Raw genomic sequence first — 26,157 nt, 5'->3', positions numbered from 1 at the left:
TTTTCACTAAAGGATTTTTTTTCTTTGATAGCATTGCAGAAACGATGACTGTTCCCCCCGACCACACATTTGGGGCTTGTCTCCGTCCTGACGAGTATGGTAAACATATACACTTTCTTCTTAAAAAGCAAACAACAAAATCACCCTAAAATTATACTGTTAAATTCATAATCTCCTTCCCTCCAAGCTTCCAATTTTAAGGCTTAAAATATTACATTAACATGAATAAGAACAATTTGTAGCCCAAGAAAGAAACAAAATTTATTTTCTATTACATTTGAACTAGGTACAGACTAAAGCCCTTATAATGAATTCCTTTAGTGTAGTTAAGGCTCAGAATATTTAGAAAATAAATAAGGCCTTGGACTTCCCGACCTGGCACTGCGAAAACAAACCAAACTAGGAACCATGAGGTTGTGTGTTCGATCCCTGGCCTCACTCAGTGGGTTAAGGATCCAGCGTTGCCAAGAGCTGTGGTGTAGGTTACAGATGTGGCTCAGATCTGGCGTTGCTGTCGCTAGGGCATAGGCCAGCTGCAACAGCTCTGACTGGACCCTTAGCCTGGGAACCTCCATATGCCGCAGGTGTGGCCCTATAAAGACAAAAGACCAAAAAAAAAAAGAAAAGAAAAGAAAAGAAATAAGGCCTGTATTAAACAAGCCAAAGTGAAGTGAGGCAGTTTTTTAATGAATATGAATATTATACTAGGGCCCTGTTACTCAAAATGTGGTTGTGGATGGCCAGTGTTGGTATCCTCTGCAAGGTTCTTAGAAATGCAGAATCTCAGGCTCCATTCCAGACATACTGAATCAGAAACTGCATTTACATTTAAAAAAATTTTTTTTAAATTAAATTTTTTTTGGCTGCCCCCACAGCATGCAGAAATTTCCCAGCCAGGGATCGAACCCACACCACAGCAGTGACCTGAGCCACAGCAGTTCCAACGCTGGGTCCTTAACTTGCTGCACTACTGGAGAACTCTTAAGACTGCATATTAACAATATTCCCAGATGAACTGTAGGGACATTCAAGTTCAAGAAAACACTGTACTCTACAATCATGTGTTTAAGAACCACTATTCCCACCAGCCAGTCTGTGACTCAGCCTATAAAGTGGCAGAGGAAACTTATCAGGATAGTGTTTTTAGTCCTAAGCAATCTAAACAGCAGCCTTCAAAAGAGAAAACTATGCAAAAGCTTATTGGGATTGGGGTACTTATTAGCGGTTTTCAAAATAAAGTTTGCAGTCGGCCTGCATTAAAATCACCCAGGGAGTTTATTAAATATACAGGTCCCTGGGACCCATGCCCAGATAGTCTGATTCAGTAGCTCTCATGTACACTACGGTTTAAGAACCACTACTGAAAACATGTTTGCTAAAACCCACTCATTGACAAATAAAATAAGTATTTATTGAGCTTATGCAACATAGTGCTTTAGAACACTATGAATCACCACGTTAGGAGATCGTATTTTCGTTCTGTTTTTAGATCAACTGTTGTATGTTTAGTGGATGCCTGCCCATCTTAGAGGCTCTTCATACCTTTAGGAGTGAGTAAGGGATGATTTAGGAAACCCATCCATTAGCCTGAAGAAAGAGTAGGTGATCCTCGTGAGCTGTGAACTGGAGGGCAGCTTCATGTTTGCTGTCTGTTGCATTCTTGGGGTCTAGGGCACAGTACATTGTATTCCAACACATAGTTTATCAACACATAGTTCATCACGTTGGTAGATAGCATTGACAACTTTCCTAATAGTTGAGCTATGTTATTCTTATAAATTGCATGAGAAGATAGTGTTACAAAATGCAAACAAGGAGTTCCTGCTGTGGCTCAGTGGGTTGAGAACTCAACATAGTGTCCTTGAGGATGCAGTTTGGATCCATGGCCTCACTCTTTGGGTGAAGGATACGGTGTTGCCACACAGTGTGGCATAGGTTGCAGATGGGGCTGCAGCTGTAGCTCTGATTCTAGCACTGACCTGGGAACTTCCATAGGCCACAGTTGTGGCCATAAAAAGAAAAAAAAAAAAAAAAAAAAGAAACCAGAGAACACTGACATTAATAGTTTAAAAACCACATGTGTCAGTATCGGCCTTTACGCTGCACGTTGCAACTATGAAAGAGGACAGTTCTCTCTAGACTTTTCATGGAGCTCAGGATGGACACAGATTAACTCCAGCTGTCTTTTGTGACTACTATTGAGGTTAACTAATAGCATCTATTCTGTGGAAAGCTTCAGGGTCTGCCTGCTTCTGAGGACATAACTGGTTTCTTTACTGGGCTTGGATTTCTCCCTCAGCCTTACTTAGGGTAATAACGGCAACTGCACAGAGAAGGCTTCATCCCTCGGGCCTGGGGTTGCTGGTTATGTTAAGATGCTTACAGGGAGGTACAAGGGCTGTGTCCAGCTCCCAGAATGCACCAGGGCAGGGGCAACGGGAAGGAGACTCCAGGACAGGTGGGCAGTGGTGTATCTGGGAACCGGTTGCAGGTGGGGCACAGATGAGGAGCTTGCTTTTCTGATGCCCTGGTGTGGGATCCAGGTCATGGGCCTCTCTCTCAGGGCCAGAACTTCCACTCTAGATTTCACCTCCTTAGAGATGACTCTTGTGTAATTGCCAGTGATTTGACCTGAGGGTCAGAAATATTCTCTCAGGGTGAAAGCAAAAGAAGGTATCAGGGTACATCTCACTCACTAGGTGGTTATTCCTGGCAGGGGGTGGGAGTTGTGCTGGGAAAACCAAGTGGAGTTGGAGATACAACCATTCCATTGGTTATTTTTGGATGTTAATAAAGAGGAAAGGCCTCTCAAGGTAAAAAACCTTAATCAAGAGCCATCTTATGGAAGAGGAGGGACCTCCTTATACAGAAGAGTCGTCTCCCGCCCCCGCCCCACCAAAGGGTTTACATCAGGGGAAGGAATGAGGAGAGGAAGCCACGTTTATTTGTCAAAAGTCACCCCTAACCATTCTGATTGCTGTGTCTCGAAGAGCCCTGCTTGAGTTTTGGCCAAGGATGGTCTGATGGTAACTGACCCCATTTCAGATGATCTTGTTCTGGCACTTTCCCAGTTCCTGGAACCAGCACTGATTGTGAGATTTTCACCCATACTCAGGGTCTACCCTTAGAAAGAAAACTTTAATTGGAACGTGTAGAATTAGCTCCTGATTTTATAATAAACATAGAGGTGCTGAAAATATCTGTTAAAAGAGACACTTGACAGAGCTTAATATTTAATATAGTGTCTTGTACAAGGTAGGTATAAATATGAGTAGCCTTGAATTTAACAATTTAAATTGTTGCAATTTAAATCAGCCTACCCAGGATATTGCAGCCAGTTGCCAGCATGTCCTTGCCTCAAGGAAGCAGGAAGGAAGAGGTGTAATAGACCAGGGGAAAAAGAACAGAGGCAAAAGGTCTCTTCCAATGACATCCACCAAGCCATCACATCTGGTTAACTCTGGTCTGATCTCTGTCCCATTAATATCCAAGGAATGGGGTTTGTAGGGAGTATGTATGTATACAGGGAAGTTCCTTTAAGTCACGAAAGAAAAGTGGAAGTAAGGGCTGGGTCTAGGGGTTGTAGCAGGTGGACTGGTGAGGTCATTACAGGTGGTTGTGGGTCAGGACTCAGTTAATGGAGCTATGGATGAGGCAGGTCTCTTTGGCTGTTAATAGTGTAGAGGAAGCAAGATTGAGAAATGGGGACGTGACATGCAGATTGGAAACTCCTGTTGGAAAGGAGCAGGGAATTTGTGTCCATTTTTTCAGAAGTTTAATCGACCCCGAGGCACACAGAATGGCCCCCACATGGAATTAGCCCAGCTTGCAGATCCTCAACTTTGTAGACAAATGTCTGCTTAGAGGTAGACAGGCAAGGGCTTGGCCATCTTAGGAAAGGGCTTGACAGCTGAGTGGGGCTGATGATTGCCCATAAAATTCATTTCTTCAGATTTGTTTCATTGAGCAGAGAACTCACATAAAGCAGAAGCATTTGTTTTTATCAATTGCTTTGTACATTTTTTTTTTTAATACAAGACTTTTCTGTCATGCTATGTAATAGTATTGGAGTTAGGTTTTTTCATTCACATGAGTTGCTAGATCTCTTTTTAGGATGGGAATAATAGTGACAGCCTTTAAATTCCGATAAAAGACTTTTTTCCCCTCTTCAATAGGAGCTGGTGATCTCATTCACAGAAGACTTCCAGGCGAGTATCTCCGAGGCAAGGACAGAGAGCGAGCCCTCATTGCAGCCACGCGGCATCACTTGAAGAAAGTTAACTACCAAAACTTTGACACTTTGCTGGCAGCCTTCAGGCACTACGATAAGGCCAGTAGTGAAGCAGAGCTTTTTGGTTTGTGCATGGGCTTACAGTTCTCAGCAGGCTCAAGTAAATCAGGATTAGCTGGCTATGGGTCAAATCCTGTCTACCACCTGTTTTTGTAAATATTTTTACATGACTCTCCACCCCAGCCCCCTGACCTTTTACAATGGAAGTGTAGTTGATTTGCAGTGTTGTTAGTTTCAGGCATACAGCAGTGGTTCACATACACACACACTCATATTCTTTTTTGCAATTCTTCTATTATGGTTTATTGTAGGATATGGCATATAGTTCCCTATGCCATATACTAGGACCTTGTTGTTTATCTATTTTATATATGGTAATTCATATCTGCTAGTCCAAAACTCGTAATTTATTCCTCCTTTCCTCCCTTTCCCTTCTGATAACCCAAGTTTGTTTTCCATGTTTGTGAGTCTGTTTCTGTTTCATAGATAAGTTCTTTGTGCCACATTTTAGATTACACGTATAAGTGATATTATATGGTGTTTTGTCTTCCTTTTTCTGACTTACTTCACTTAGTATGGTAATCTTTAGGTCCACCCGTGTGGCTGCAAATGGCACTATTTCATTCTTTTTTTATGGGTGAATAGTATTCCATTGTATAAATATACCTCTTCTTCTTTATCCATTCATCTGTCAATGGACATTTAGGTTACTTTCATGTCTTGACTATTGTGAATAGTGCTGCAGTGAACATAGGGGTGCATGTATCCTTTCCAATTATGAGACTGATGTGCTACTTATTGTGCTAATGAGGCACCTTCCTTTCAAATTAGAATTTTCTCTGGATGTATGCCCATGAGTGGGATTGCTGGGTCACATGCATACCCTTTTAAGAATTGTCTATGTCTGTTTTTACAACTATATGTGTGCATCAGATACTGAATAGCTTGCAAGGCCCATGATATTTATTTTTTGGCTCTTGAGAGAAGAAGTGTGCTAACAGCTGGAAGAGACAGACCTGTGTTAGCAGAATGTGATTCTTTCACCGTCATCCGTATGACTTGGGAACGTGCTAAAAATGCACATTCTGGAGTTCCTGTTGTGGCACAGCGGAAATGAATCTGATTAATAACCATTAGGTTGAGGGTTTGATCCCTGGCCTCCCTCAGTGGTTTGGGGATCTGGCGTTGCCGTGAGCTGCAGTGTAGGTTTCCTTTGTCTTTTTTAAATTTTTATTTAATTTTTTTTTAGGGCCGCACTGGTGGCATATGGAGGTTCCCAGGCTAGGGGTCTAATCGGAGCTAGACTTGCTGGCCTATGGCACAGTCACAGCAACAACAGATCCAAAATGCGTCTCCGACCTCTACCAGAGCTCACAGGAACACCGGATCCTTAACCCACTGAGCGAGGCCAAGGATCAAACCTGCAACCTCATGGTTCCTAGTCTGATTCGTTTCTGCTGTGCCACGATGGGAACTTCTGTGGTGTAGGTCTCAGAGGCAGCTCAGATCCAGCGTTGCTGTGGCTGCGGTGTAGGCTGGCAGCTGTAGCTCTGATTCGGCCCCTAGCCTGGGACCTCCATATGCTTCTGGTTTGGCCCTTAAAAAAAAAAAAAAAAAAAGCGCATTCTAAGGCCCACCCCAGATCAACTGAATTAGGAACTTGGGATTGGGGGTCTAGAAATTTTAACAAACCCTTCAGCGATTCTGACGTATATTCAGGTTTGAGAACCACTGTTGCAGGTGATTAAATTGGAGTGTGCTAGGAGCCTGGGAGGTGGACAACCCCTATCTCATTCTGAATATGTGTACATAGTACTGTCAGTCGGGTCCATGTCAAGCTTAGAAGGCTTTCCCTGGGGGAGCAGGTATGGTTTCAGTTTTGAGAGAGCAAGATTGTTCAATAGTCAAGCTACTCTAAGCTTTATTCTTTGATCAAGTCAGGTCAACCCAAGGCTGCATAATTATCTAACATCATTTTAGGCCATCACAGGATTTACCAAGCTGCGCTGCCTTTGGTTGACACCAAGGTGCACTACTATACAAACTGCTTGTGAAATGTAGATTTTTTTAAAAATAGTACGCCCATGTGGCTGTTGTTTATTTTTGTCACACACATCCTCTTTATAAGGAAACCCATTCTTTCTAAACAAAATAACTGTGTTTCATCTAAGTATCTGGTTTGTGGAGCTCTCTTGTGGCCCAGTGGTTTAAGGCTCTGGTGTTGTCACTGCAGCTGCTTGGGTTGCTGCTGCGGGTAGGGTCTAATCCCAGCTGAGAACTTCTACATGCTGTGAGTGTGGTCAAAAAACCCAAACAAAATGAAAAATAAGTATCTGCTTTGTTTTTATCTCATGTACAGCAATGATTTAGTACTGACTGTGCATGTCTTTTTGATTTGGCTACTAGGAAGCTTACAGCCAATTCAGAGAAACACATGTAGTTTCTGAACATGATCTTGGAGCATACATTTTGTGCTATAAGAACATATTTTATTTCAAGTTTCATCTTATTTTATTTTATTTATTTATTTATTTATTTTTTTGTCTTTTGTCTTTTTGTTGTTGTTGTTGTTGCTATTTCTTGGGCCGCTCCCGCAGCATATGGAGGTTCCCAGGCTAGGGGTTGAATCGGAGCTGTAGCCACCGGCCTACACCAGAGCCACAACAACGTGGGATCCGAGCCGCGTCTGCAACCTACACCACAGCTCATGGCAACGCTGGATCATTAACCCACTGATCAAGGGCAGGGACCGAACCTGCAACCTCATGGTTCCTAGTTGGATTCGTTAACCACTACGCCACGACGGGAACTCCTATTTTATTTATTTATTTATTTTGGTCTTTTTGCCTTTTCTAGGGCCTCTCCCTTGGCATATGGAAGTTCCAGGGCTAGGAGTCTAATCAGAGCTGTAGCCACTGGCCTACTCCAGAGACACAGCAACTCGGGATCCGATCCGAGTCTGCAACCTACACCACAGCTCTCGGCAACACCTGAGCAAGGCCAGGGATCGAACCCGAAACCTCATGGTTCCTAGTCAAATTCGTTAACCACTGTGCCACAACGGAAACTCCAAGTTTCATCTTATTTTATTCCAACTTTATTTTCTCTTTGCCCTGATTCCTCACTTTTTTGGCTCTAATGGTACTTATTTTTCTAGGCAGCCTCAAAACTGTTTTAGAAAGAGTCTAGTATAAGCAAGTAAGAGCTCATAAATAAGCCTGTATGGTATAGGGATATAATCTTGATAAGACAAGAAAAGAAAGAGCAGAATAATTTTAGTTTATCTCAAAAAGAAAATATAATATTCATATCTCTATTCCAATATTGAGTACTGTTTTAGAAAAGTTATATTTCATACATTCTATCTTATTAAAAAATCTTGAGGAGTTCCCGCCATGGTGCAGTAGAAACGAATCCGACTAGGAACCATGAGGTTGTGGGTTCAATCCCTGGCCTCGCTCAGTGGGTTAAGGATCTGGTGATGCTGTGAGCTGTGGTGCAGGTCGCAGATGTGGCTTGGATTTGGCGTTGCTGTGGCTCTGGCTTAGGTCGGCAGCTATAGTTCTGATTGGACTCCTAGCCTGGGAACCTCCACATGCCCTGGGTGCAGCCCTAAAAAGACAAAAGGCAAAAAAAAAAAAAAAAAAAAACCCCAAAAACCCAAAACTTGATTAGTTACTGGCTAATTCATTTTAAGCTCTTTTATTCTATTTGCTTTTAGATTAGGGGTGTGTATGCCTGTGTTGTGTTGATAAATAAAAACTGGGCTAAATATCTCATTTAAGTTTGTATTAATTATGTCGGGACAAATACCAATCAGTCATCAGTGACTTTTTTCAATAGTTATGTTTAAAGAAAATGTAAGTATTCAACTGTTTTTCTGGTTTTTAATTTAGAGACTGACTGATATTTACATGTAATTTAAAAATTATTCTTTAGGAGTTCCTCTGTGGCTTAGTGGGTTAAAGATCTGGTATTGTCACTGCTGCAGCTCAGCTTGTTACTGTGGTGTGGGTTCGATCCCTGGTCTGGGAACTTTCACATGCAGTGAGTGGGGCCAAAAACAAGTATACTTTAAATTTTACTCAAATCCAAGTATCTACAAAGATGGTATTGGGGAAATTTACATAGTAGGGGTGTGAATAAGAAAACCTAGCAGAATGCATAATGCTCTGCTTCCTAAAAATTTTTCATTTTAAATGTAATTATAGGCAAGACGATCATCTTAATAGCTGTTGATTATCTTAGTGAACCACCAGGCGCATTCCTTATGATAAAATTAAATTACTAAGAGAAAATTACTGAGAATTATTTAATGCTGATATACCTTTTAAATAGTTAACTTTTAATATTCACAATGTAGTGCTTGGTGTCCTTGAGGAGCTTTTTTTTCTCAGAGGGTAATAAAATATGGGTCTTCTTAGTACAGCTGTAGGATGGTTTTTGATGATTTGAATCTTATACCGTTGAATGCCCAGATTTAATTTAATTGAAAAGAAAAATAAAACAGAACAAATAAACTGATTTCCTAAATGAAATCTTCTTGGCTTAGAAGATTAATTATGTTATTTGTGAACACTCGCAGTGCATCAAACATTACTCAAGATAAGGTGTAGACTTTCCACTCAGGGAACTTAAAATCTAGAGGGGGGAAGAAAAAGGCAACTTATCATGTTAAAGAGTGGTCACGGCAGAGTCTCGAATTTTCAGAACAAGTATATATAATTCCAACTCCTCCCATTCTAATTATTACGCAGGATGGGACAATTACTTTTGGGGAACAGTGGCATCCAGTGACAAAACTGGTTTACTAAGACTTGTGAGCCAGGAGCTGGTGAGGAAGGTAGATTTTTTTTTCCTCAATGAATTTTATTACATTTATAGTTGTAATTGTGATCATTACAACCCAATTTTGTAGCATTTCCATCTCAAACCTCAGGCCCCTCCCCCCACCCCCAACCTGTCTCCTTTGGAAACTATAAGTTTTTCAAAGTCTGTGAGTCAGTGTTTATTATGCAAAGAAGTTCATCGTGTCCTTTTTCTAGATTCCACATGTAAGTGATAGCATATGATGTTGGCTAACTTCACTTAGCATGATAATTTCTAGGTCCAGGTAGACGGGTTTTTCTTGTTTTTTGTTTTTTGTTTTCCAGGTAGATGGTTTTTGAGAAGGCTATTCCAAAGCTTGGTAATAGCAGATGACTGTGGATGGTTGGGAACAGGAAAAGTTCATTGAATGCCTTGGCTAACAGCTCACTGTTGAGTAACCTTTGTGCTATAAGGCACACCACTGTCAGACTGAAAATGGTCCAGACAGCACAGCACTTGACTCAGATTAATTTCATGGGCCATACTCTCGTGATGGAGCTGACTGATTGGTGTGTAATAGCAATTCCATAAATGGAAAATATGTCAACAGTGGGATGAGCCACTCTGAGAGGGGACAGTGTAGTCAGGATGTCAGGAGCATGGGACCATGCCCTGTGTGTGATGTGTCCTCCCTGGCCATGAGCCAGATGGGTCAGCTTGTAGCAGGAGTCACAAGTTTGGCACGTGGTGGTAGCCTCTCCCGCAGAAACACAAACTGCTTTACTTTGTGCCCAGTCTAAAGGTGGGTGTATATCTGGAACAGTGATGGATCCAGGCAGTGATGGTGGCAATCTGCGCGGGTCTGGCTCAATCTGAAGCTTGATTTCAGTCATTCTCAATGAAGAATGGACTCTTTCCTGGGCATCTATGTGAATTACCTGAATCATCCACTCAGCAGCTGTGATTTGCTTCCATAGTTTTCAGACTCAAAAGGTGCTGTCTTTAATCTTCCAGTCTGCAGTTTTCCAAGTGGCAACCAAACAGGCAGGCTATTGGCAATAGTCCAAGAATCAGTAAAACTATAACAGATTTATCCAGAGGAGTTCTGGCCAGAGACATGAGAATAACCTTGAAATCTGCCCCCTGAATAGAGTGACTCTGCCCTTTGTTGGTCCTTCACAGTTCTCACTGGGGTTGAAAGGCACAGCAGACCAGTGAAGACCATTAGGTTTCAGATTAGTGAACCAGGCCCAGAGACTCTATCTAAGTGGTAAAATCATTACTGATAGAGACTTGCAGCTCAAAGGGGTCATTAGGGCTGTGGGGCCCCAAGGGGACTAGCATTCTCTACATGTGGCTTCTCTTGGTCACAAATGTCTATAAACATTTACAATACAGGCATGGAAAGTATCCATACCAACTGTACATCCAGTGTGAAAGCCACACAAATTATATATATATATATATAATATATTAATAATGTAATATTAATATATAAATTATATGTAAATTATATATAATTATATATTATTATATGTAATTTTAAAGTAAATATATCTATTAAAAAATATATATAAAATATATTTTAGGGCCACTCCTATGGCATATGGAAATTCTCAGACTAGGTGTCAAATTGGAGCTACAGCTGCAGGCCTATGCCACAGCCACAGCAACGCCAGATCTGAGCTACATCTGTGACCTACACCATAGCTCGCGGCAAATGCCAGACCCTTAACCCACTGATCGAGGCCAGGGATGGAACCCGCATCCTCATGGATACTAGTCAGGTTTGTTTCTGCTGAGCCACAGTGGGAACTCTCAATATATTGTAAACTTTCCTTCTCCACTTTGAACAGGCCCCACCAGCGGAATCCTGACATCTCTTCTCCCTGCAGATTGGGTTGGAGCATGACTTTGGCACCCTTAACCAACGAAGCCATAGTAGTTTGAGTCTCTCCCCACTGAAGTTCCCCTGCTTGGATAGATGCTTGTGGCCTTTGATCCCCTCGGGGACAAGGAGATCTTGTCCCATGCCTAGTCATCATTCTCCTTAGAACAGCTGAGGTTGGGGTATGGAGGAGGGAAAAAGCAAGGATGCAGAGGCAAGGAAGGCTTGTAAGTAAGAAAGATGACTTTGAGTTTTGAGTAGTATATGGCGGCATGCAACTCAGTGAAACAAATCACACGTGCTCTCACATGTGCTCTCAATCCACACAAGGCCCTACATGGGGCAGCAGAGTCATTGTTGCCACCGTCTGTTTCAGTTTGGGAGTCCCCTTGATTCAACAGCCACCCCCCATCTCCGTCCCCATTGCTTTTCAGTTAGGGCTGTGGGATTTGCAGTTTTGGTTGACTTGGGCTTGAGGCAGAGGCTTTCATAAAGGAGTTCATTTTAATCCAGGGCACTGCAGCTCCCAATCAAGGAGTCTGGGGTTGGTAGATGTAAACTATTACATGTAGAATGGATAGGTGATGAGGTCCTACTGTATAGCACAGGGAACTATATCCAATCTCTTGGGATAGACCATGGTGGAAGATAGTATAAAAAAAGGAATGTGGAATTCCTGTTGTGGCTCAGTAGGTTAAGAACCTGACATAGTGTCTGTGAGGATACAGGTTTGATCCCTGGCCTTGCTCAGTGGGTTAAGGATCTGGTGTTGCCATGGCTGTGGTGTAGGCCTGTAGCTGGAGCTCCAGTTTGACCCCTATCCTGGAAACTTCCACATTCCTCAGGTGTGGCCATTAAAAAAAAAAAAAAAAAAAAAAGAAAAGGAATGTGTGTGTGTGTGTATATATATATACATATATATATATATAACTGGGTTATTGTGCTATAGAGCGGAAATTGGCACAACATTGTAAATCAACTTTACTTTCATTAAAAAAATAAAGATAATATATTTAGAATTCTCCTTCTGTTTCAACAGAAGGGTTAGGGATGGTCTCCAGACCTGTGGGTCTGGCTGCAGGAATTTATCCAGAGCTCACTGGGTTAGTTTCTCATTCCCCTGGGGATCACCCTCCTTCAGCATTGGGAATCCAGTCCTGGGCCAGGGAGTTGCATGCTAGTCAATGAGTCATTTCCAGTTTCCCTTAGGAGTTTATCTTCTTAGGGAAATCTTTCTGAGAGGCCCAAAGGTCAGCCACTCTGAAAGGCCACTTGGACCTTTCACTGTCATCAGAGATGGATTTAAGGTTGGCTGGAGAGACTGCAGCAGGGGCTGAGTGGTAAGATGCCCAGTTCTAGCCATTCTTCCTTAACAAGCATTTCTGTGCTCCGCTCCCCCATCCCCAAGTGAAGCAGCCAAGTTCCACCCAGAGCCTTGCTAAACTTCCCTCCTTTCATGCTCAGTGCTCAGCACACGTGCTTCAGTCTTTTTTTTTTTTTTTTTATGATTTTTATTTTTTCCATCATACCTGGCTTACAGTACTGTGTCAATTTTCTACTCTACAGCAAGGTGACCCAGTCACACCTAACATATATACATTCTTTTTCTCACATTATCGTGCTCCATCATAAGTGACTAGATATAGTTCCCTGTGCTATATAGCAGGATCTCATTGCTTATCCACTCCAAATGCAATAGTTTGCATCTATTAACCCCTAATTCACAGTCCATCCCACACCCTCCTCCCCCTTGGCAACCACAAGTGTGTTCTCCAAGTCCATGATTTTCTTTTCCTGTGGAAAGGTTCATATGTGCCTTATATCAGATCCCAGATATAAGTGATATCATATGGTATTTGTCTTTCTCTTTCTGACTTATTTCACTTAGTATGAGAGTCTTTTAACTTTTGTTGGAAAGGGGTGGAAACCTCCCCTCCTCCCCATACGATACTGGGATGAATCTTAGGGAATTATCTGCTCATTGGAGTGTTAACTGCCAGAGGTAGCTGTCTTTGAATCCACCTCTCTGTACCTGGCCTGCAGCCACTTCCCCAATTTTTTCCTCCTTTACCCGGTAATGGAGTGGAGGACCACTTATTGCCCAGTCGGAACACCAGAGGTGTTAAAAACTTTAAAAGCATGGAAAACTGTAGAGAGCTGTCAAAAGTGCACCATGTTGATCAAATGTAATGTCAAGCACGAATTACAGTTCCACCTGCTCTATCACAATGTAAAGAGCATGATTTAAATAAAAAAATATTATTATTATTTTTTTTTTGTCTTTTTAGCGCTGCCCCCATGACACATGGAAGTTCCCAGGCCGAAGTTCCCAGGTCGAATTGGAGCTGTAGCTGCTGGCCTATGCCACAGCCACAGCTCTGCAGGATCCAAGCTGCATCTTCGTGACCCACACCACAGCTCATGGCAATGCTGGATCCTTAACCCACTGACCGAGGCCAGGGATTGAACCTACATCCTCATAGATGCTAGTTATATTCCTTTCCACTGAGCCATGATGGGTACTCCCAAGAAAAAGATATTAAAATACGTGGCACAGTGGAAACGAATCTGACTAGGAACCATGAGGTTGTGGGTTCGATACCGGGCCTCGCTCAGTGGGTTAAGGATTTGGGCCGTGAGCTGTGGTGTAGGTCACAGACGAGGCTCGGATCTGGCGTTGCTGTGGCGTAGGCGTAGGCGTAGGCTAGCAGCTGTAGCTCTGATTATACCCCTAGCCTGGGGAACTCCATATGCTGCAACTAAAAAGCAAAAAGCAAAAAAAAAAAAAAAAAAAAAAAAAAAAGATATTAAAATAAATAAAGATTATGAGCCATGCCCTGCTCCAACCAGGGTGCAAGAGACCATTCACGTATCAGATGGACATGATGGGGACCCGTCTCATTTAATAGCTGACTCTTCTTAGGTGAAAAGTAAGACACATTCTTTGAACGAATGTGATACTGCTCTTTCTTTTTTCTTAAAGGAGATAACAGATGTTGCATACTGTTCTCTTGAAGGCAATGCTCACGTCTTTTTCTGCTTCTTGTCTAACAGAAGGGAGATGGGGCGATAGATAAAGCCGAGCTTCAGGAAGCTTGTAACCAGGCCAGCCTGCACTTGGATGAGAAGCTCCTGGACCAGCTATTTGAATACTGTGATGTGGATAATGATGGGCTGATTAACTACCTAGAATTTGCAAATTTTCTTAACTGGAAAGATAAAACCCCCCTTAAAGGGTATGAAGAAAGGATCATTATTAAAGGTATTTAATTTTTAAAGCCTTGCTAAATTCCTAAATGGACTTTCATATTTTATTTTTCCTAGGAGTTCAACTCATGGCAACTTTAATATTATATATTTAAAAATATGCATGTATATACATTTTCCTTTCTTTCTTTCTTTCTTTCTTTCTTTCTTTCTTTCTTTCTTTCTTTCTTCCTTCCTTCCTTCCTTCCTTCCTTCCTTCCTTCCTTCCTTCCTTCCTTCCTTCCTTCCTTCTTTCCTTCCTTCCTTCCTTTGTTTTGTCTTTTCTAGGGGCACACCTGAGGCATATGGAGGTTCCCAGGCTAGGGGTCGAATTGGAGCTGTAGCCGCCGGCCGACACCAGAGCCACAGCAACTCTGGATCCGAGCTGCATCTGCAACCTACACCACAGCTCATGGCTTGGATCCTTAACCCACTGTGCGAGGCCAGGGATCGAACCTGCAACCTCATGGCTCCCAGTCAGATTCTTTAACCACTGAGCCACCACAGGAACTCCTATTTTCTTTTTTATGCATAGAATATTTGTGGAAGGTTAAGAAAGATTTTGATAAAATGTGTTCTTTCCAGGGAGGGAAACTGGTTCCTGGGGGACAAGGTACCAATGAGACTCACTTTTTTGTCTTTTGTCTTCTTAGGGCCACACCTGAGGCATATGGAGGTTCCCAGGATAGGGGTTGAATCAAAGCTGCAGCTGCTGGTCTTCGCCACAGTCACAGCAACGCGGTATCTGAGCCATGTCTGCAACCTACACCACAGCTCATGGCAACCCTGGATCCTTAACCTACTGAGCAAGGGCAGGGATCGAACCCGATTCCTCATGGATACTAGTCAGGTTTGTTAACCCACTGAGCCATGACGGGAGCTCCCAAGACTCACTTTTTAATCTATGTTTTTGTATATTTTGAATCTTTTTTTTTTTTTTTTTTGGCTGCACTCAGGGCAGGGATTGAACCTGAGCCACAGCAGTGACAACGCCATATCCTTAACCACTAGGCAACCAGGGAACTACTACATTTTGAATTTGGAACCATGTATTACTCCTTCCAAAAAACCAATTGAAAGCAAAACAATTTACATAGAAGCCCCAAATATAAAAGAGTTCCTCAGAAAGCTGTTTGAAAACCATTTTCTTAGAGAAATTAGCTTCTGTCCCCCAGGAAAACTCAATTGTGAAATAGACTTTGACATAAGAAAATTCGATCTTTTAGATTTTTTTTGGTTTTTTTTGGCTGTGCCTTTGGCATACAGAGAAGTTCTCAGGCCAGGGATCAAACCTGCACCACAGCAGCGCCCTGAGTCACTGCAGTGACAATGCTGGGTCCTTAACCCACTGAGCCACCAGGGAACTCCTGATCATTAAATCTTTTAAGAAAAGAAAAAACATAATCTTTACCTTTATTCAAATATTTTTATGTTTACACCTTATCTTCTTGCATCACTAGGCATATATATAAATATGTGAATGTGTGTGCATATGGAAATATGGTGACTATACCATTTTTATTTTAAAAATTTACCTCTCAAATTTCTATGGAATGAAGACATACTTTCATGGTTTCTGTACACTTCATTTTCAGTTCCCTAATGCTGATGTATTATGAATTACCAACCCATTTCCTCACTCTTTAAAATTTAGGTTATTTCCAGATATTTTAAAAGTAATATGGGTGATGCTATAATGATTATCATCTCTCAAAAAGATTTCTGTTTCTAATTATATCTCATTTCTTATGAATGCTATTATTATCCCAGAAGTAACTCTCTCTCTGTTTTCATTTTGCTTTTTAAAATGATTGTACCAATTTGCAATTTTATCAGTCAAGGCTGTGAGGAGGTTTTGCTCCAATCTTGCTACCATTGAGTGTTATTTCAAACATTCTTGTAATTTAGTTGTTATATAATGATACCTCATGTGCTTTAATTTTCAAGTCTTGATTATTAGAGAGGATTAACTTTTAAAAGGTTGTTTACATTTTTCTCTCCTCTTGGAATAGGTCTCCTCTAAAAAGTGAGGATACTACTCTTTTCACTTTTATTCCTGCAAAGTTCATACCACAGTTTGGGCCTCACTGATGATGGGCGCCCTTAGTGGTTTCTAGGCTGGCTTTTTTATTCTACCCATTAGGAAGGAGAAGGATCTCTACCTCATGAAGCTTTTTGTAGAAAACAACTCTATACCAGTCCTCTCAGGAATAAAAAGAGGGTAAAAAAGTGTCCTTCTTGGCCCCAACTCATGGAGTAGTGGGGGAAAGCAGAAGCCTGTTTTCAAACCTGATGCTTCTTCAAATTGTTCTTGGTTTGGGGGTCCTGATTTCATCAGCAATTTCAAGGAAGTTCTTGAGGTTTTCATCTTCTAAGACAGTGGTTGGTGGGTCAGTCAGAAGGGGCTCAGGAATTTTCTCTTTTCTTTTTTCTTTCTTTTTAGGGTTGCACCTTCGACATATGGAAGTTCCTGGGCTAGGGGTCGGATAGGAGCCACAGCCAGGCAGGATCTGAGCCACGTTTGCAACCTACACCATAGCTCATAGCAACGCCAGATCCTTAACCCACTGAGCCAGGCTGGGGAATCAAATCTGCATCCTCATGGTTACTAATAGGATTCTTAACCCTGAGCCATAATAAGAACTTGGCCAGGAATTTTCTTCTATCAAATTCTTACTTTTGATGGCTGGGGAAGAGGCAGTGAGTACTATACGATGGTGGCTTTTGAGCAGTTTTCTGAGTAACTATTTTTCATTCTTTTTTCAGATTTCTGCCTCTTTTTGGGAGGGAGGAGGTTGTGCAGGGAGGGGATTAGGGGGTCTGGAACACTGGGCCTGAACACTTTCACAACAACAGTTGGCAGGAGCTGTTGGGGACATGGCTCGGATAGTCAGTGTCAGAAAATGAGACACATGAACAGGGGAGATCTCGACAAGGCTCTTTACTTGTGCAGAAGGGTGAGGGTCCTCAAAAAGCAAAGAAGAAAAGACTCTCCCTATTTATCCCTAACGAAGGTGAAGTACCTGTCCCCTTCCTATTGGTCAGGTCAGGAGCACATTCTTCTCCCCCTTGGCCAATTTGAAACAAATTGTTACTGGGAGAAGAGGGAAAGAGGAGGGGGTTGCAGGAGTCCCTTTCAGTTGAAACCAGAGCAAAATGGAGTAACCAAGATTTCCTTTGATAGAAAAGACATTGTGTTACTTTCCGCAGAGCTGAGTGAGGGACGCCAGCTTTAGATGGTCCTGCCTTTTTTTGGTGTGCCACCCCCCACACCAAATCTGACACTGGGGCACCATTTGGCTTTGCAACCCTGCCTGGGCCTTCCCATCACCTTGAGTTCCTCTAGGGCTTGAAAGGCTTCAGCGCCCTCTAGTGCCAGATGTGTACTCACCAACTCCGTGAAAAAGCTGTGTCAGGAATTTACTCCTCGACTTCAGAACTGACTCAGCAAAGAAAGTCTGCAAAAGAGGACAGGGTCTTACAATCTTAGTTACCTCAAGGTTATCTTTTATACACTGATTTGAAGGGAGTTATTTATGTAACCCTGCACTCACAGCGAGCTCTCGCCCCCTCTCCAATGTTGCAATGAATGCATGGGGCTTCCCCCACCAGATCAGGTATGCATGGAATTTACACCTCCCAAAATATCTTCTCCTATTCCTCCCCAGGGCACAGTTCTAGGGACAAATCTGGTAACCCTGTAGTTCAAGTGAAACATGAAAATAAGCTCTAATTTAAAAAAAAAGAAAAAAAACAGGTTCTCCATTTTCTTTGGTTATTCAGATTTAAAAGCTTTATTCACAGAGTTCCTGCTGTGGCTGAGCAGTAACATACTTGACTAGTAACCGTGAGGATGCAGGTTCCATCCCTGGCCTCACTCAGTGGGTTAAGGATCCAGTGACACTGTGAGCTGTTGTGCAGGTCACAGATGCGGCTTGGATCCTGAATTGCTGTGACTGTGGTGTAGGCCAGCAGCTGCAGTTCTGATTCTACCCCTAGCCTGGGAATTTCCGTGTGCTGCAAGTGTGGCCCTAAAAAGAAGCAATAAAATAGAATAACGAAAAAAATAAAATAAAAGCTTTATTCTAAAGTACAGGGAGGAGTTCCCATCGTGGCGCAGAGGAAATGAATCCGACTAGGAACTATGAGGTTGAGGGTTCGATCCCTGGCCTCCTTTAATGGGTTAAGGATCCGGCATTGCCATGAGCTGTGGTGTAGGCTGGCAGCTGTAGCTCCAATTAGACCCCCTAGCCTGAGAACCTCCACATGCCACTTGTACTTTTTTCCCCTTTCCTTTTTTGCTTGAAGGCAGAAAACCAGATTGTGCAAACCCTGTTGAGACTAACGCAGAAGAATCTGAACCAGCTTTCCTGATAAAGCCCGAAGATATCATCTTAAAAGAACCCGGGAGCTCAGAAAAGACTCTTCGGACACTTCTGAGGCCAAGTGATAAAGTTTCTAATTACTACAAGACAACTTCTTCGGAAATCGGTGCAGATGTAGGTGCTGTGCTTTCTACTTGTGAGTATGTCACATTATGTGCTGAGTTTTAGAAGAATCAGCAGACCACAGAAGGGGTGTGTCCCTTATCTGTCCTTGCATTGTCCCCAGACGCTGAGGTTCTCAAAGCCCATTCTAAGCACTAGGAGATCTCAATAAATGCAGGCTGAATTGAACTGGTGTTAATGGTGACCCAAGTAAAATGTATGACTGAAACGGAAACCATCAGAGCTCAGAATCCTGAATGGTATACACTGTCATAATTTCTACTTGGCTAAGTATTAGGAAACTTTTTTTTTTTTTTTTTTTTTTTGCTTTTTAGGGCCTCACCTGAGGCATATGGAAGTTCCCAGGCTAGGGGTTGAATTGGAGTTGCAGCTGCCGACCTATACCACAGCCACACCAATGCCAGATCCAAGCCACATCTGTGACCTACGCTGAAGCTTGTGGCAATGCTGGATCCTTAACCCACCGAGGGAGGACATGGATCAAATCCAAATCCTCATGGATATTAGTTGGGTTCTTAAACTCCTGAGCCACAGCAGGAACTCCCAAGCGTTGGGAGACTTTTAAACCATGCAACTCTTTGCTACAAACAGATGTGCCTTCAAATATTTGAAGAGCTCCTACAAAACAATTGCTTACATCTACATTCCCCCTCTATTGGTCTGCTAGGGCCAATAACAAGTACCACAGACTGGATGGCAACAGAAATTGAGATGTCATGATGGCTAGAAGTCTATCAAGGTGTTGGCAGAGTTGCTTCCTTCTGGAGGCTGTGAAGGAGAAAGTGTATGAATCCTATCCCAGCTTCCAGGGGTTTGCTTGCAATCTTTGGTGCTACTTGGCCTCTGCTGCACCACCCCTAGCTCTGCCTTCATCTTTCCCGGGTGTTCTCTTGTGCCAGTGTCTATGTCCCCATGTCCCCTTTTTATAGACTCCAGTCATATTGGGTAAGGGTACACCCTACTCCAGCATGATCTCATTTTAACTTAATTATTTCTGCAATGACCTTATTTCCAAATAAGGTCACATCCTGAGGTACTAGGATTAGGTTTGTAACATAAGAGTCTGGGGAGAATCCAATTCTATCCATAACACCCCATAGTTTAATATCAAGCATGATGAATATATCCGTCAAGATTACTTTCCTGGGCTAAGGCCAGGGTTAAGGATTTACATATTTTTCTTCTTTTTTTTTTTTGCTTTTTAGGGCTGCACCCACGACATATGGAGGTGCCCAGGATAGGGGTCCAACCGGAGCTATAGCTGCTGGCCTACGCCACAGCCACAGCAATGCAGGATCCAAGCTGAGACTGCGACCTACACCATAGCTCAAGGCAACGCCAAATCCTTAGAACCTTAACCCACTGAGCCAGGTCAGGGATAGAACCCTCATGGTTCCTAGTTGGATTCGTTTCCACTGAGCCATGATGGGAACTCTAAGGATTTACATATTTTTCTTAACTGGATTTCGTAGACATGCCTTACATTCTGTTGCTACTTTCTTGCTGTCCAACAGAAATACCATTAGTGTCATTTTTTTTGGGGGGGGGTGCAGCTCCGAGGCATATGGAGTTCCCCGGGCCAGGGATCAGATCTGAGCTGCAGTCACAACCTGAGTCACAGCTGTGGCAATGTCAGATCCTTAAACCACAGTGCTGGGCCAGGGATCAAACCTACGTCCCAGTGCTTCCAAGATGCCACTGATCCCATTGTGCCACAGGGGGAACTCCAGTGTCATATGCATTTTTAAAGTTTTAGTAGCCACATTAAAATGAAACAGGTGAAATTAATTGGAGTAGCATATATATTTCTTTATAATAGGTACCTTCAAAGTATTTTAACAAGTAATCAATGTAAAGTGATTAATTAACTCTCACTTTTTAAGGGGGGTACCAAATCTTTGAAATTGAGTGTGCATTTCACACTCATTGGACGTCTCAATTGAGATTAGCCACATTTTGAGTGTTCAACAGCCACTTGGCTGGTGGCCGAGGTATTTCGAAGGTCTGATTTCATCCCCCACTGATGTCTTAGGTCATCCGATCTTTGGTGTTCCAACCATTCGTTCCGATATTCCTGCCCCTCGAATTCGGCGCATCAGCGACAGAACTAACTACGGCGAAGATGGAAATGCCTATTCATTGCTATATCCTACCATCTTTGGCCAGAAAGGAGTGTTTGAAAGAGACTTCTTCAAGACCAGATCAAAAAAGGAGGTACAGCATGTTATTTGAAAAGGGTGGAAAGGCCAACTTCACATAAGCTCACAGAGCGGGAAATGCTTATTTATCAACAGCTACTTACTTTTAGACTGTTGGAAACAGCCTAACCATAAGAGTCTGGGGAGAATACAATTCAATCCATAACGCTCTGGTTTTAAAAGTCATTATAGGAGTTCCTGCTATGGCTCAGCAGGTTAAGAACCTGATTAGTATACATGAGAATGGGGTTCGATCCCTGGCCTCACTCAGGTTAAGGATCTGGCATTGCTGTGAGCTGTGGTGTAGGTCGAAGATGTGGCTCAGATCTGGGGTTGCTGTGGGTCTGGCGTAGGCTGGCAGCTGCAGCTCCAGTTTGACCCCTACCCTGGGAACTTCCATATGCCAAGGGAGCAGCTATAAAAAGAAAAAAAAAGTCATTATAAAAGTCGTCAGGAGCCGCTAAGTTAGGATTCTTGAGGATAATGTTTAATTTGCTTGTGATATTTGGTGAAATTCTTTCTTTCTTGTATTTTTTTTAGGGCCACACTCATGGCATATGGAGGTTCCCAGGCTAAGGGTCGAATCAGAGCTACAGCTACCGGGCTACATCACAGCCACAGCCTCTCAGGAACTGAGCCACATCTGCGACCTACACCACAGCTCATGGCAATGCTGGATCGATCCCTAACCCACTGATCGAGGCCAGGGATTGAACCTGCGTTCTCATGGATACTAGTCAGGTTCTTTTCCACTGAGCCATGACAGGAACTCCAATTTGGTACAGTTCTAGAAGTAGAATTTACTCTAAGAAGCATTATTCTCACATCATTTATTCACTATTACTTATGTATACAAAGAAAAATGTTTTCCTAAGACATTCAATACTATTCTTTGTTGAGAAAGAGCAGAGTATTCTTATGTTCTACATCCCTTTCTTGTGTAAGGATCCTTGTGCTTGTGGGTCTCCAAAACCTAAGCGAAAGTGTGAGGGGGCCACTCTGGTGTCCTTCTTATGTGCTACTATCTTGCATCTCAGATTATCTGCAACAAGAACTGATCTCCAATGTTCTGTCCTGTAGCCACACCACGTATCAGCTCATGTATCTTGTTTTTTCACTCAGAAAACATGGTCCTCATGTCCCAGGTGATTTTCTTCCTGGGTTGGTTATAAATAAGGCACAACCTGCTGGGTTAGAATAGCCAGGGGGGTTCTGAGGGCCAAGGAGTAATAGCAGGTCTTGGTCAGACCAGCCTGTCTAGATCTGCCATTGTGAAAAGCAGGCTGTGGTCTAGGGAGGAGTTGCGTCTTCACACTTTCAAATCCAGAGCTAAAAATGATGTGAACAGGCATAGGATGCTTTCCGGGACTACAATGAAGGGTCAATAGCTTGCAAACTTGCAAACTTAGTACCAGATTCATTCCAATGATGCATTCTCACTGAGGGAGAGTGGAAGGGAGAAACTCCAGACATGATGCCTGCCGGCTAGTCCCAAAGAAGGAACCCAGGATGCACAATAGAAGGGCAGAGAAGAGACTTGAAGATTGTATATTCTCTTCCCCCAGTCACTCCAAAGGGCTTGTGAAATAGGGCTTCAGGCTCACCAAAAGAAACAAAAACCTTCTGCTTGTTTCCTGGTGCCTAAAATCCTTTTAACTAGGAAGTCATCCGTTATCTCACAATTCTAGGCAACAAATAAGAACCCAGAGGCTTGGCTGCAGTAATAACGTTACCGTGAGAACAGACGGGTTTCTGTAAGTGTTAGCTAATCAGTACACTGGGATGGAATGCTGGGAGAGGAAGGTGGGGAGAAGTCTGGGATGCTCAAGAGCCCACCTTCAGGGTTCACTCTGTAGGGACATTCTTCACCTACTGCTGGCTGGGGGAAAACAGCAACTCTGTGCAGGGACATTGGGCGTTTCCGCTGTGTAGCCGCAGCTGCTGGCAGCACAGCTCTTCTGAATTTCATGTTTATTTGATTATACCATTAATTTCCCTTGAGGCGCATCATATCTAGGGGATCTTTTAATTGTTAAGATTCTGTATCCTGCACCTATTCTATTTCTTTGGCTTTCCTTTTCCCTGTCTAATTGTTCTTTCTATTTTCCTCTTTGCTTTCCCCCAAGCTTCAGAGTAAATGTTTTTCCTCTTTGAAATTTAGTTTCGTTTTTTTTCTTCAAATATTTTCTTTTCTCTAATCATTCTAATATTTTCCCCCAATACTTGTTCTTATCTTTTCTTTCTTTTAAAAATTTATTTGGAAGTTCCCATTGTGGCTCGACTAGTATCCATGAGGACACAGGTTCAATCTCTGGCCTCACTCAGTGGGTTAAGGATCCTGGGTTGCCATGAGCGTCGCAGATGCAGCTCGGTTCTGGGGTTGCTGTGGCTGTGGTGTAGGCTAGCAGCTGCAGCTCTGATTCAACTCCTAGACTGGGAACTTCCATAGGCCGAGGGTGCAGCCCTGAAAAGACAAATTTTTTTTTTTATTTTACTGAAGTATAGTTCTCTTACAATGTTGTGTTATATCTTTCTTTTCTTATATTTTCCCTGGGATATATAAAACATGTTTCCTCCCCTCCTTTCATCTGGTTTATTTCTTATTTTTATTTTCTTATTATGGCCGCACCTGCAATATATGGAAGTTCCTAATAACCAAAGTTTGCAATGTGCAAGTTTTCAATATGTTCAGATTTTAGGCTGTTCACTGGCTTATGTACTATCTCTGACATTTGCATACCTGCAACTTTGTTAAAGTTTACAGCAGGCCAGTTAGAGACAGTTTGCCAGAGTTCTTATTTTATTTTATTTTATTTTTTTTTATTAAATTTTATTTTATTTTCCCACTGTACAGCAAGGGGGTCAGGTCATCCTTAGATGTATACATTACAATTACAGTTTTTCCCCCCACCATTTCTTCTGTTGCAACATGAGTATCTAGACATAGTTCTCAATGCTATTCAGCGGGATCTCCTTGTAAATCTATTCTACGTTGTGACTGATAAGCCCAAGCTCCCGATCCCTCCCACTCCCTCCCCCTCCCATCAGGCAACCACAAGTCTCTTCTCCAAGTCCATGATTGATTTTCTTTTCTGAGGAGATGTTCATTTGTGCTGGATATTAGATTCCAGTTATAAGTGATGTCATATGGTATTTGTCTTTGTCTTTCTGGCTCATTTCACTCAGTATGAGATTCTCTAGTTCCATCCATGTTGCTGCAAATGGCATGATGTCATCCTTTTTAATGGCTGAGTAGTATTCCATCGTGTATATATACCACATCTTCCGAATCCAATCCTCTGTCGATGGACATTTGGATTGTTTCCATGTCCTGGCTATTGTGAATAGTGCTGCAATGAACATGCGGGTGCATGTGTCTCTTTTAAGTAGAGCTTTGTCCGGATAGATGCCCAAGAGTGGGATTGCAGGGTCATATGGAAGTTCTATGTATAGATTTCTAAGGTATCTCCAAACTGTTCTCCATAGTGGCTGTACCAGTTTACATTCCCACCAACAGTGCAGGAGGGTTCCCTTTTCTCCACAGCCCCTCCAGCACTTGTTATTTGTGGATTTATTAATGATGGCCATTCTGACTGGTGTGAGGTGGTATCTCATGGTAGTTTTGATTTGCATTTCTCTTATAATCAGCGATGTTGAGCATTTTTTCATGTGTTTGTTGGCCATCTGTATATCTTCTTTGGAGAAATGTCTATTCAGGTCTTTTGCCCATTTTTCCATTGATTGATTGGTTTTTTTGCTGTTGAGTTGTATAAGTTGCTTGTATATTCTAGAGATTAAGCCCTTGTCAGTTGCATCATTTGAAACTATTTTCTCCCATTCTGTAAGTTGTCTTTTTGTTTTCTTTTGGGTTTCCTTTGCTGTGCAAAAGCTTTTCAGTTTGATGAGGTCCCATGGGTTTATTTTTGCTCTAGTTTCTATTGCTTTGGGAGACTGACCTGAGAAAATATTCATGATGTTGATGTCAGAGAGTGTTTTGCCTATGTTTTCTTCTAGGAGTTTGATGGTGTCCTGTCGTATATTTAAGTCTTTCAGCCATTTGGAGTTTATTTTTGTGCATGGTGTGAGGGTGTGTTCTAGTTTCATTGCTTTGCATACAGCTGTCCAGGTTTCCCAGCAATGCTTGCTGAATAGACTTTCCTTTTCCCATTTGATGTTCTTGCTTCCCTTGTCAAAGATTAATTGACCATAGGTGTCAGGGTTAATTTCCAGATTCTCTATTCTGTTCCATTGGTCTGTCTGTCTGTTTTGATACCAGTACCACACTGTTTTGATGATTGTGGCTTTGTAGTATTTCTTGAAGTCTGGGAGAGTTATGCCTCCTGCTTGGTTTTTGTTTCTCAGGATTGCTTTGGCGATTCTGGGTCTTTTGTTGTTCCATATAAATGTTTGGATTGTTTGTTCTAGTTCTGTGAAAAATGTCATGGGTAATTTGATAGGGATTGCATTGAATCTGTAGATTGCTTTGGGTAGGATGGCCATTTTCACAATATTGATTTTTCCAATCCAGGAACATGGAATATCTTTCCATTTTTTTACATCTTCTTTGATTTCTTTGATTAAGGTTTTATAGTTCTCGGCATATAGGTCCTTTACCTCTTTGGTTAGGTGTATTCCGAGGTATTTGATTTTGTGAGGTACAATTTTAAAAGGTATCGTATTTTTGTATTCCTTTTCTAATGCTTCATTGCTGGTATACAGAAATGCAACTGACTTCTGAATGTTAATCTTATATCCTGCCACTTTGCTGAATTTATTAATCAGTTCAAGGAGTTTTGGGGTTGAGTCCTTAGGGTTTTCTAGGTATAGAATCATGTCATCTGCATACAGTGACAGTTTGATCTCTTCTCTTCCTATATGGATGCCTTTGATTTCTTTTGTTTGTCTAATTGCTGTGGCGAAGACTTCCAAAACTATGTTGAAGAGCAGTGGTGAGAGTGGGCATCCCTGTCTTGTTCCAGATTTGAGTGAGAAGGCTTTCAGTTTTTCCCCATTGAGGATTATATTTGCTGTGGGTTTATCATAAATGGCTTTGATTATATTCAGGAATGTTCCCTCTATACCCACTTTGGCGAGGGTCTTGATCATGAATGGATGTTGAACTTTGTCAAATGCTTTTTCTGCATCTATTGAGATGATCATATGATTTTTGACTTTTTTTTTGTTAATGTGGTGTATGATGTTGATTGATTTGCGTAT

At 42.2% G+C, this 26,157-nt stretch overlaps 1 protein-coding gene across 1 annotated transcript in view; it reads left to right on the top strand.

The window, feature by feature from the left end:
* Positions 1-26,157, top strand: part of EFHB (EF-hand domain family member B) — a 72,741-nt gene that overhangs the window by 38,607 nt on the left and 7,977 nt on the right. The window contains exons 8-12 of the mRNA XM_003132069.4: positions 32-99; positions 4,176-4,330; positions 14,043-14,250; positions 18,543-18,755; positions 20,775-20,956. Coding sequence (XP_003132117.2) covers positions 32-99; positions 4,176-4,330; positions 14,043-14,250; positions 18,543-18,755; positions 20,775-20,956 — 826 coding nt within the window. The remainder of the gene's footprint in view (positions 1-31; positions 100-4,175; positions 4,331-14,042; positions 14,251-18,542; positions 18,756-20,774; positions 20,957-26,157) is intronic.

The sequence above is a fragment of the Sus scrofa genome, chromosome 13 (assembly GCF_000003025.6).
Source record: "Sus scrofa isolate TJ Tabasco breed Duroc chromosome 13, Sscrofa11.1, whole genome shotgun sequence".
Lineage (NCBI taxonomy): Eukaryota > Metazoa > Chordata > Mammalia > Artiodactyla > Suidae > Sus > Sus scrofa.
Note: the sequence above shows the minus strand (reverse complement) of the source record. Positions and strands in the feature narration are given on the sequence as shown.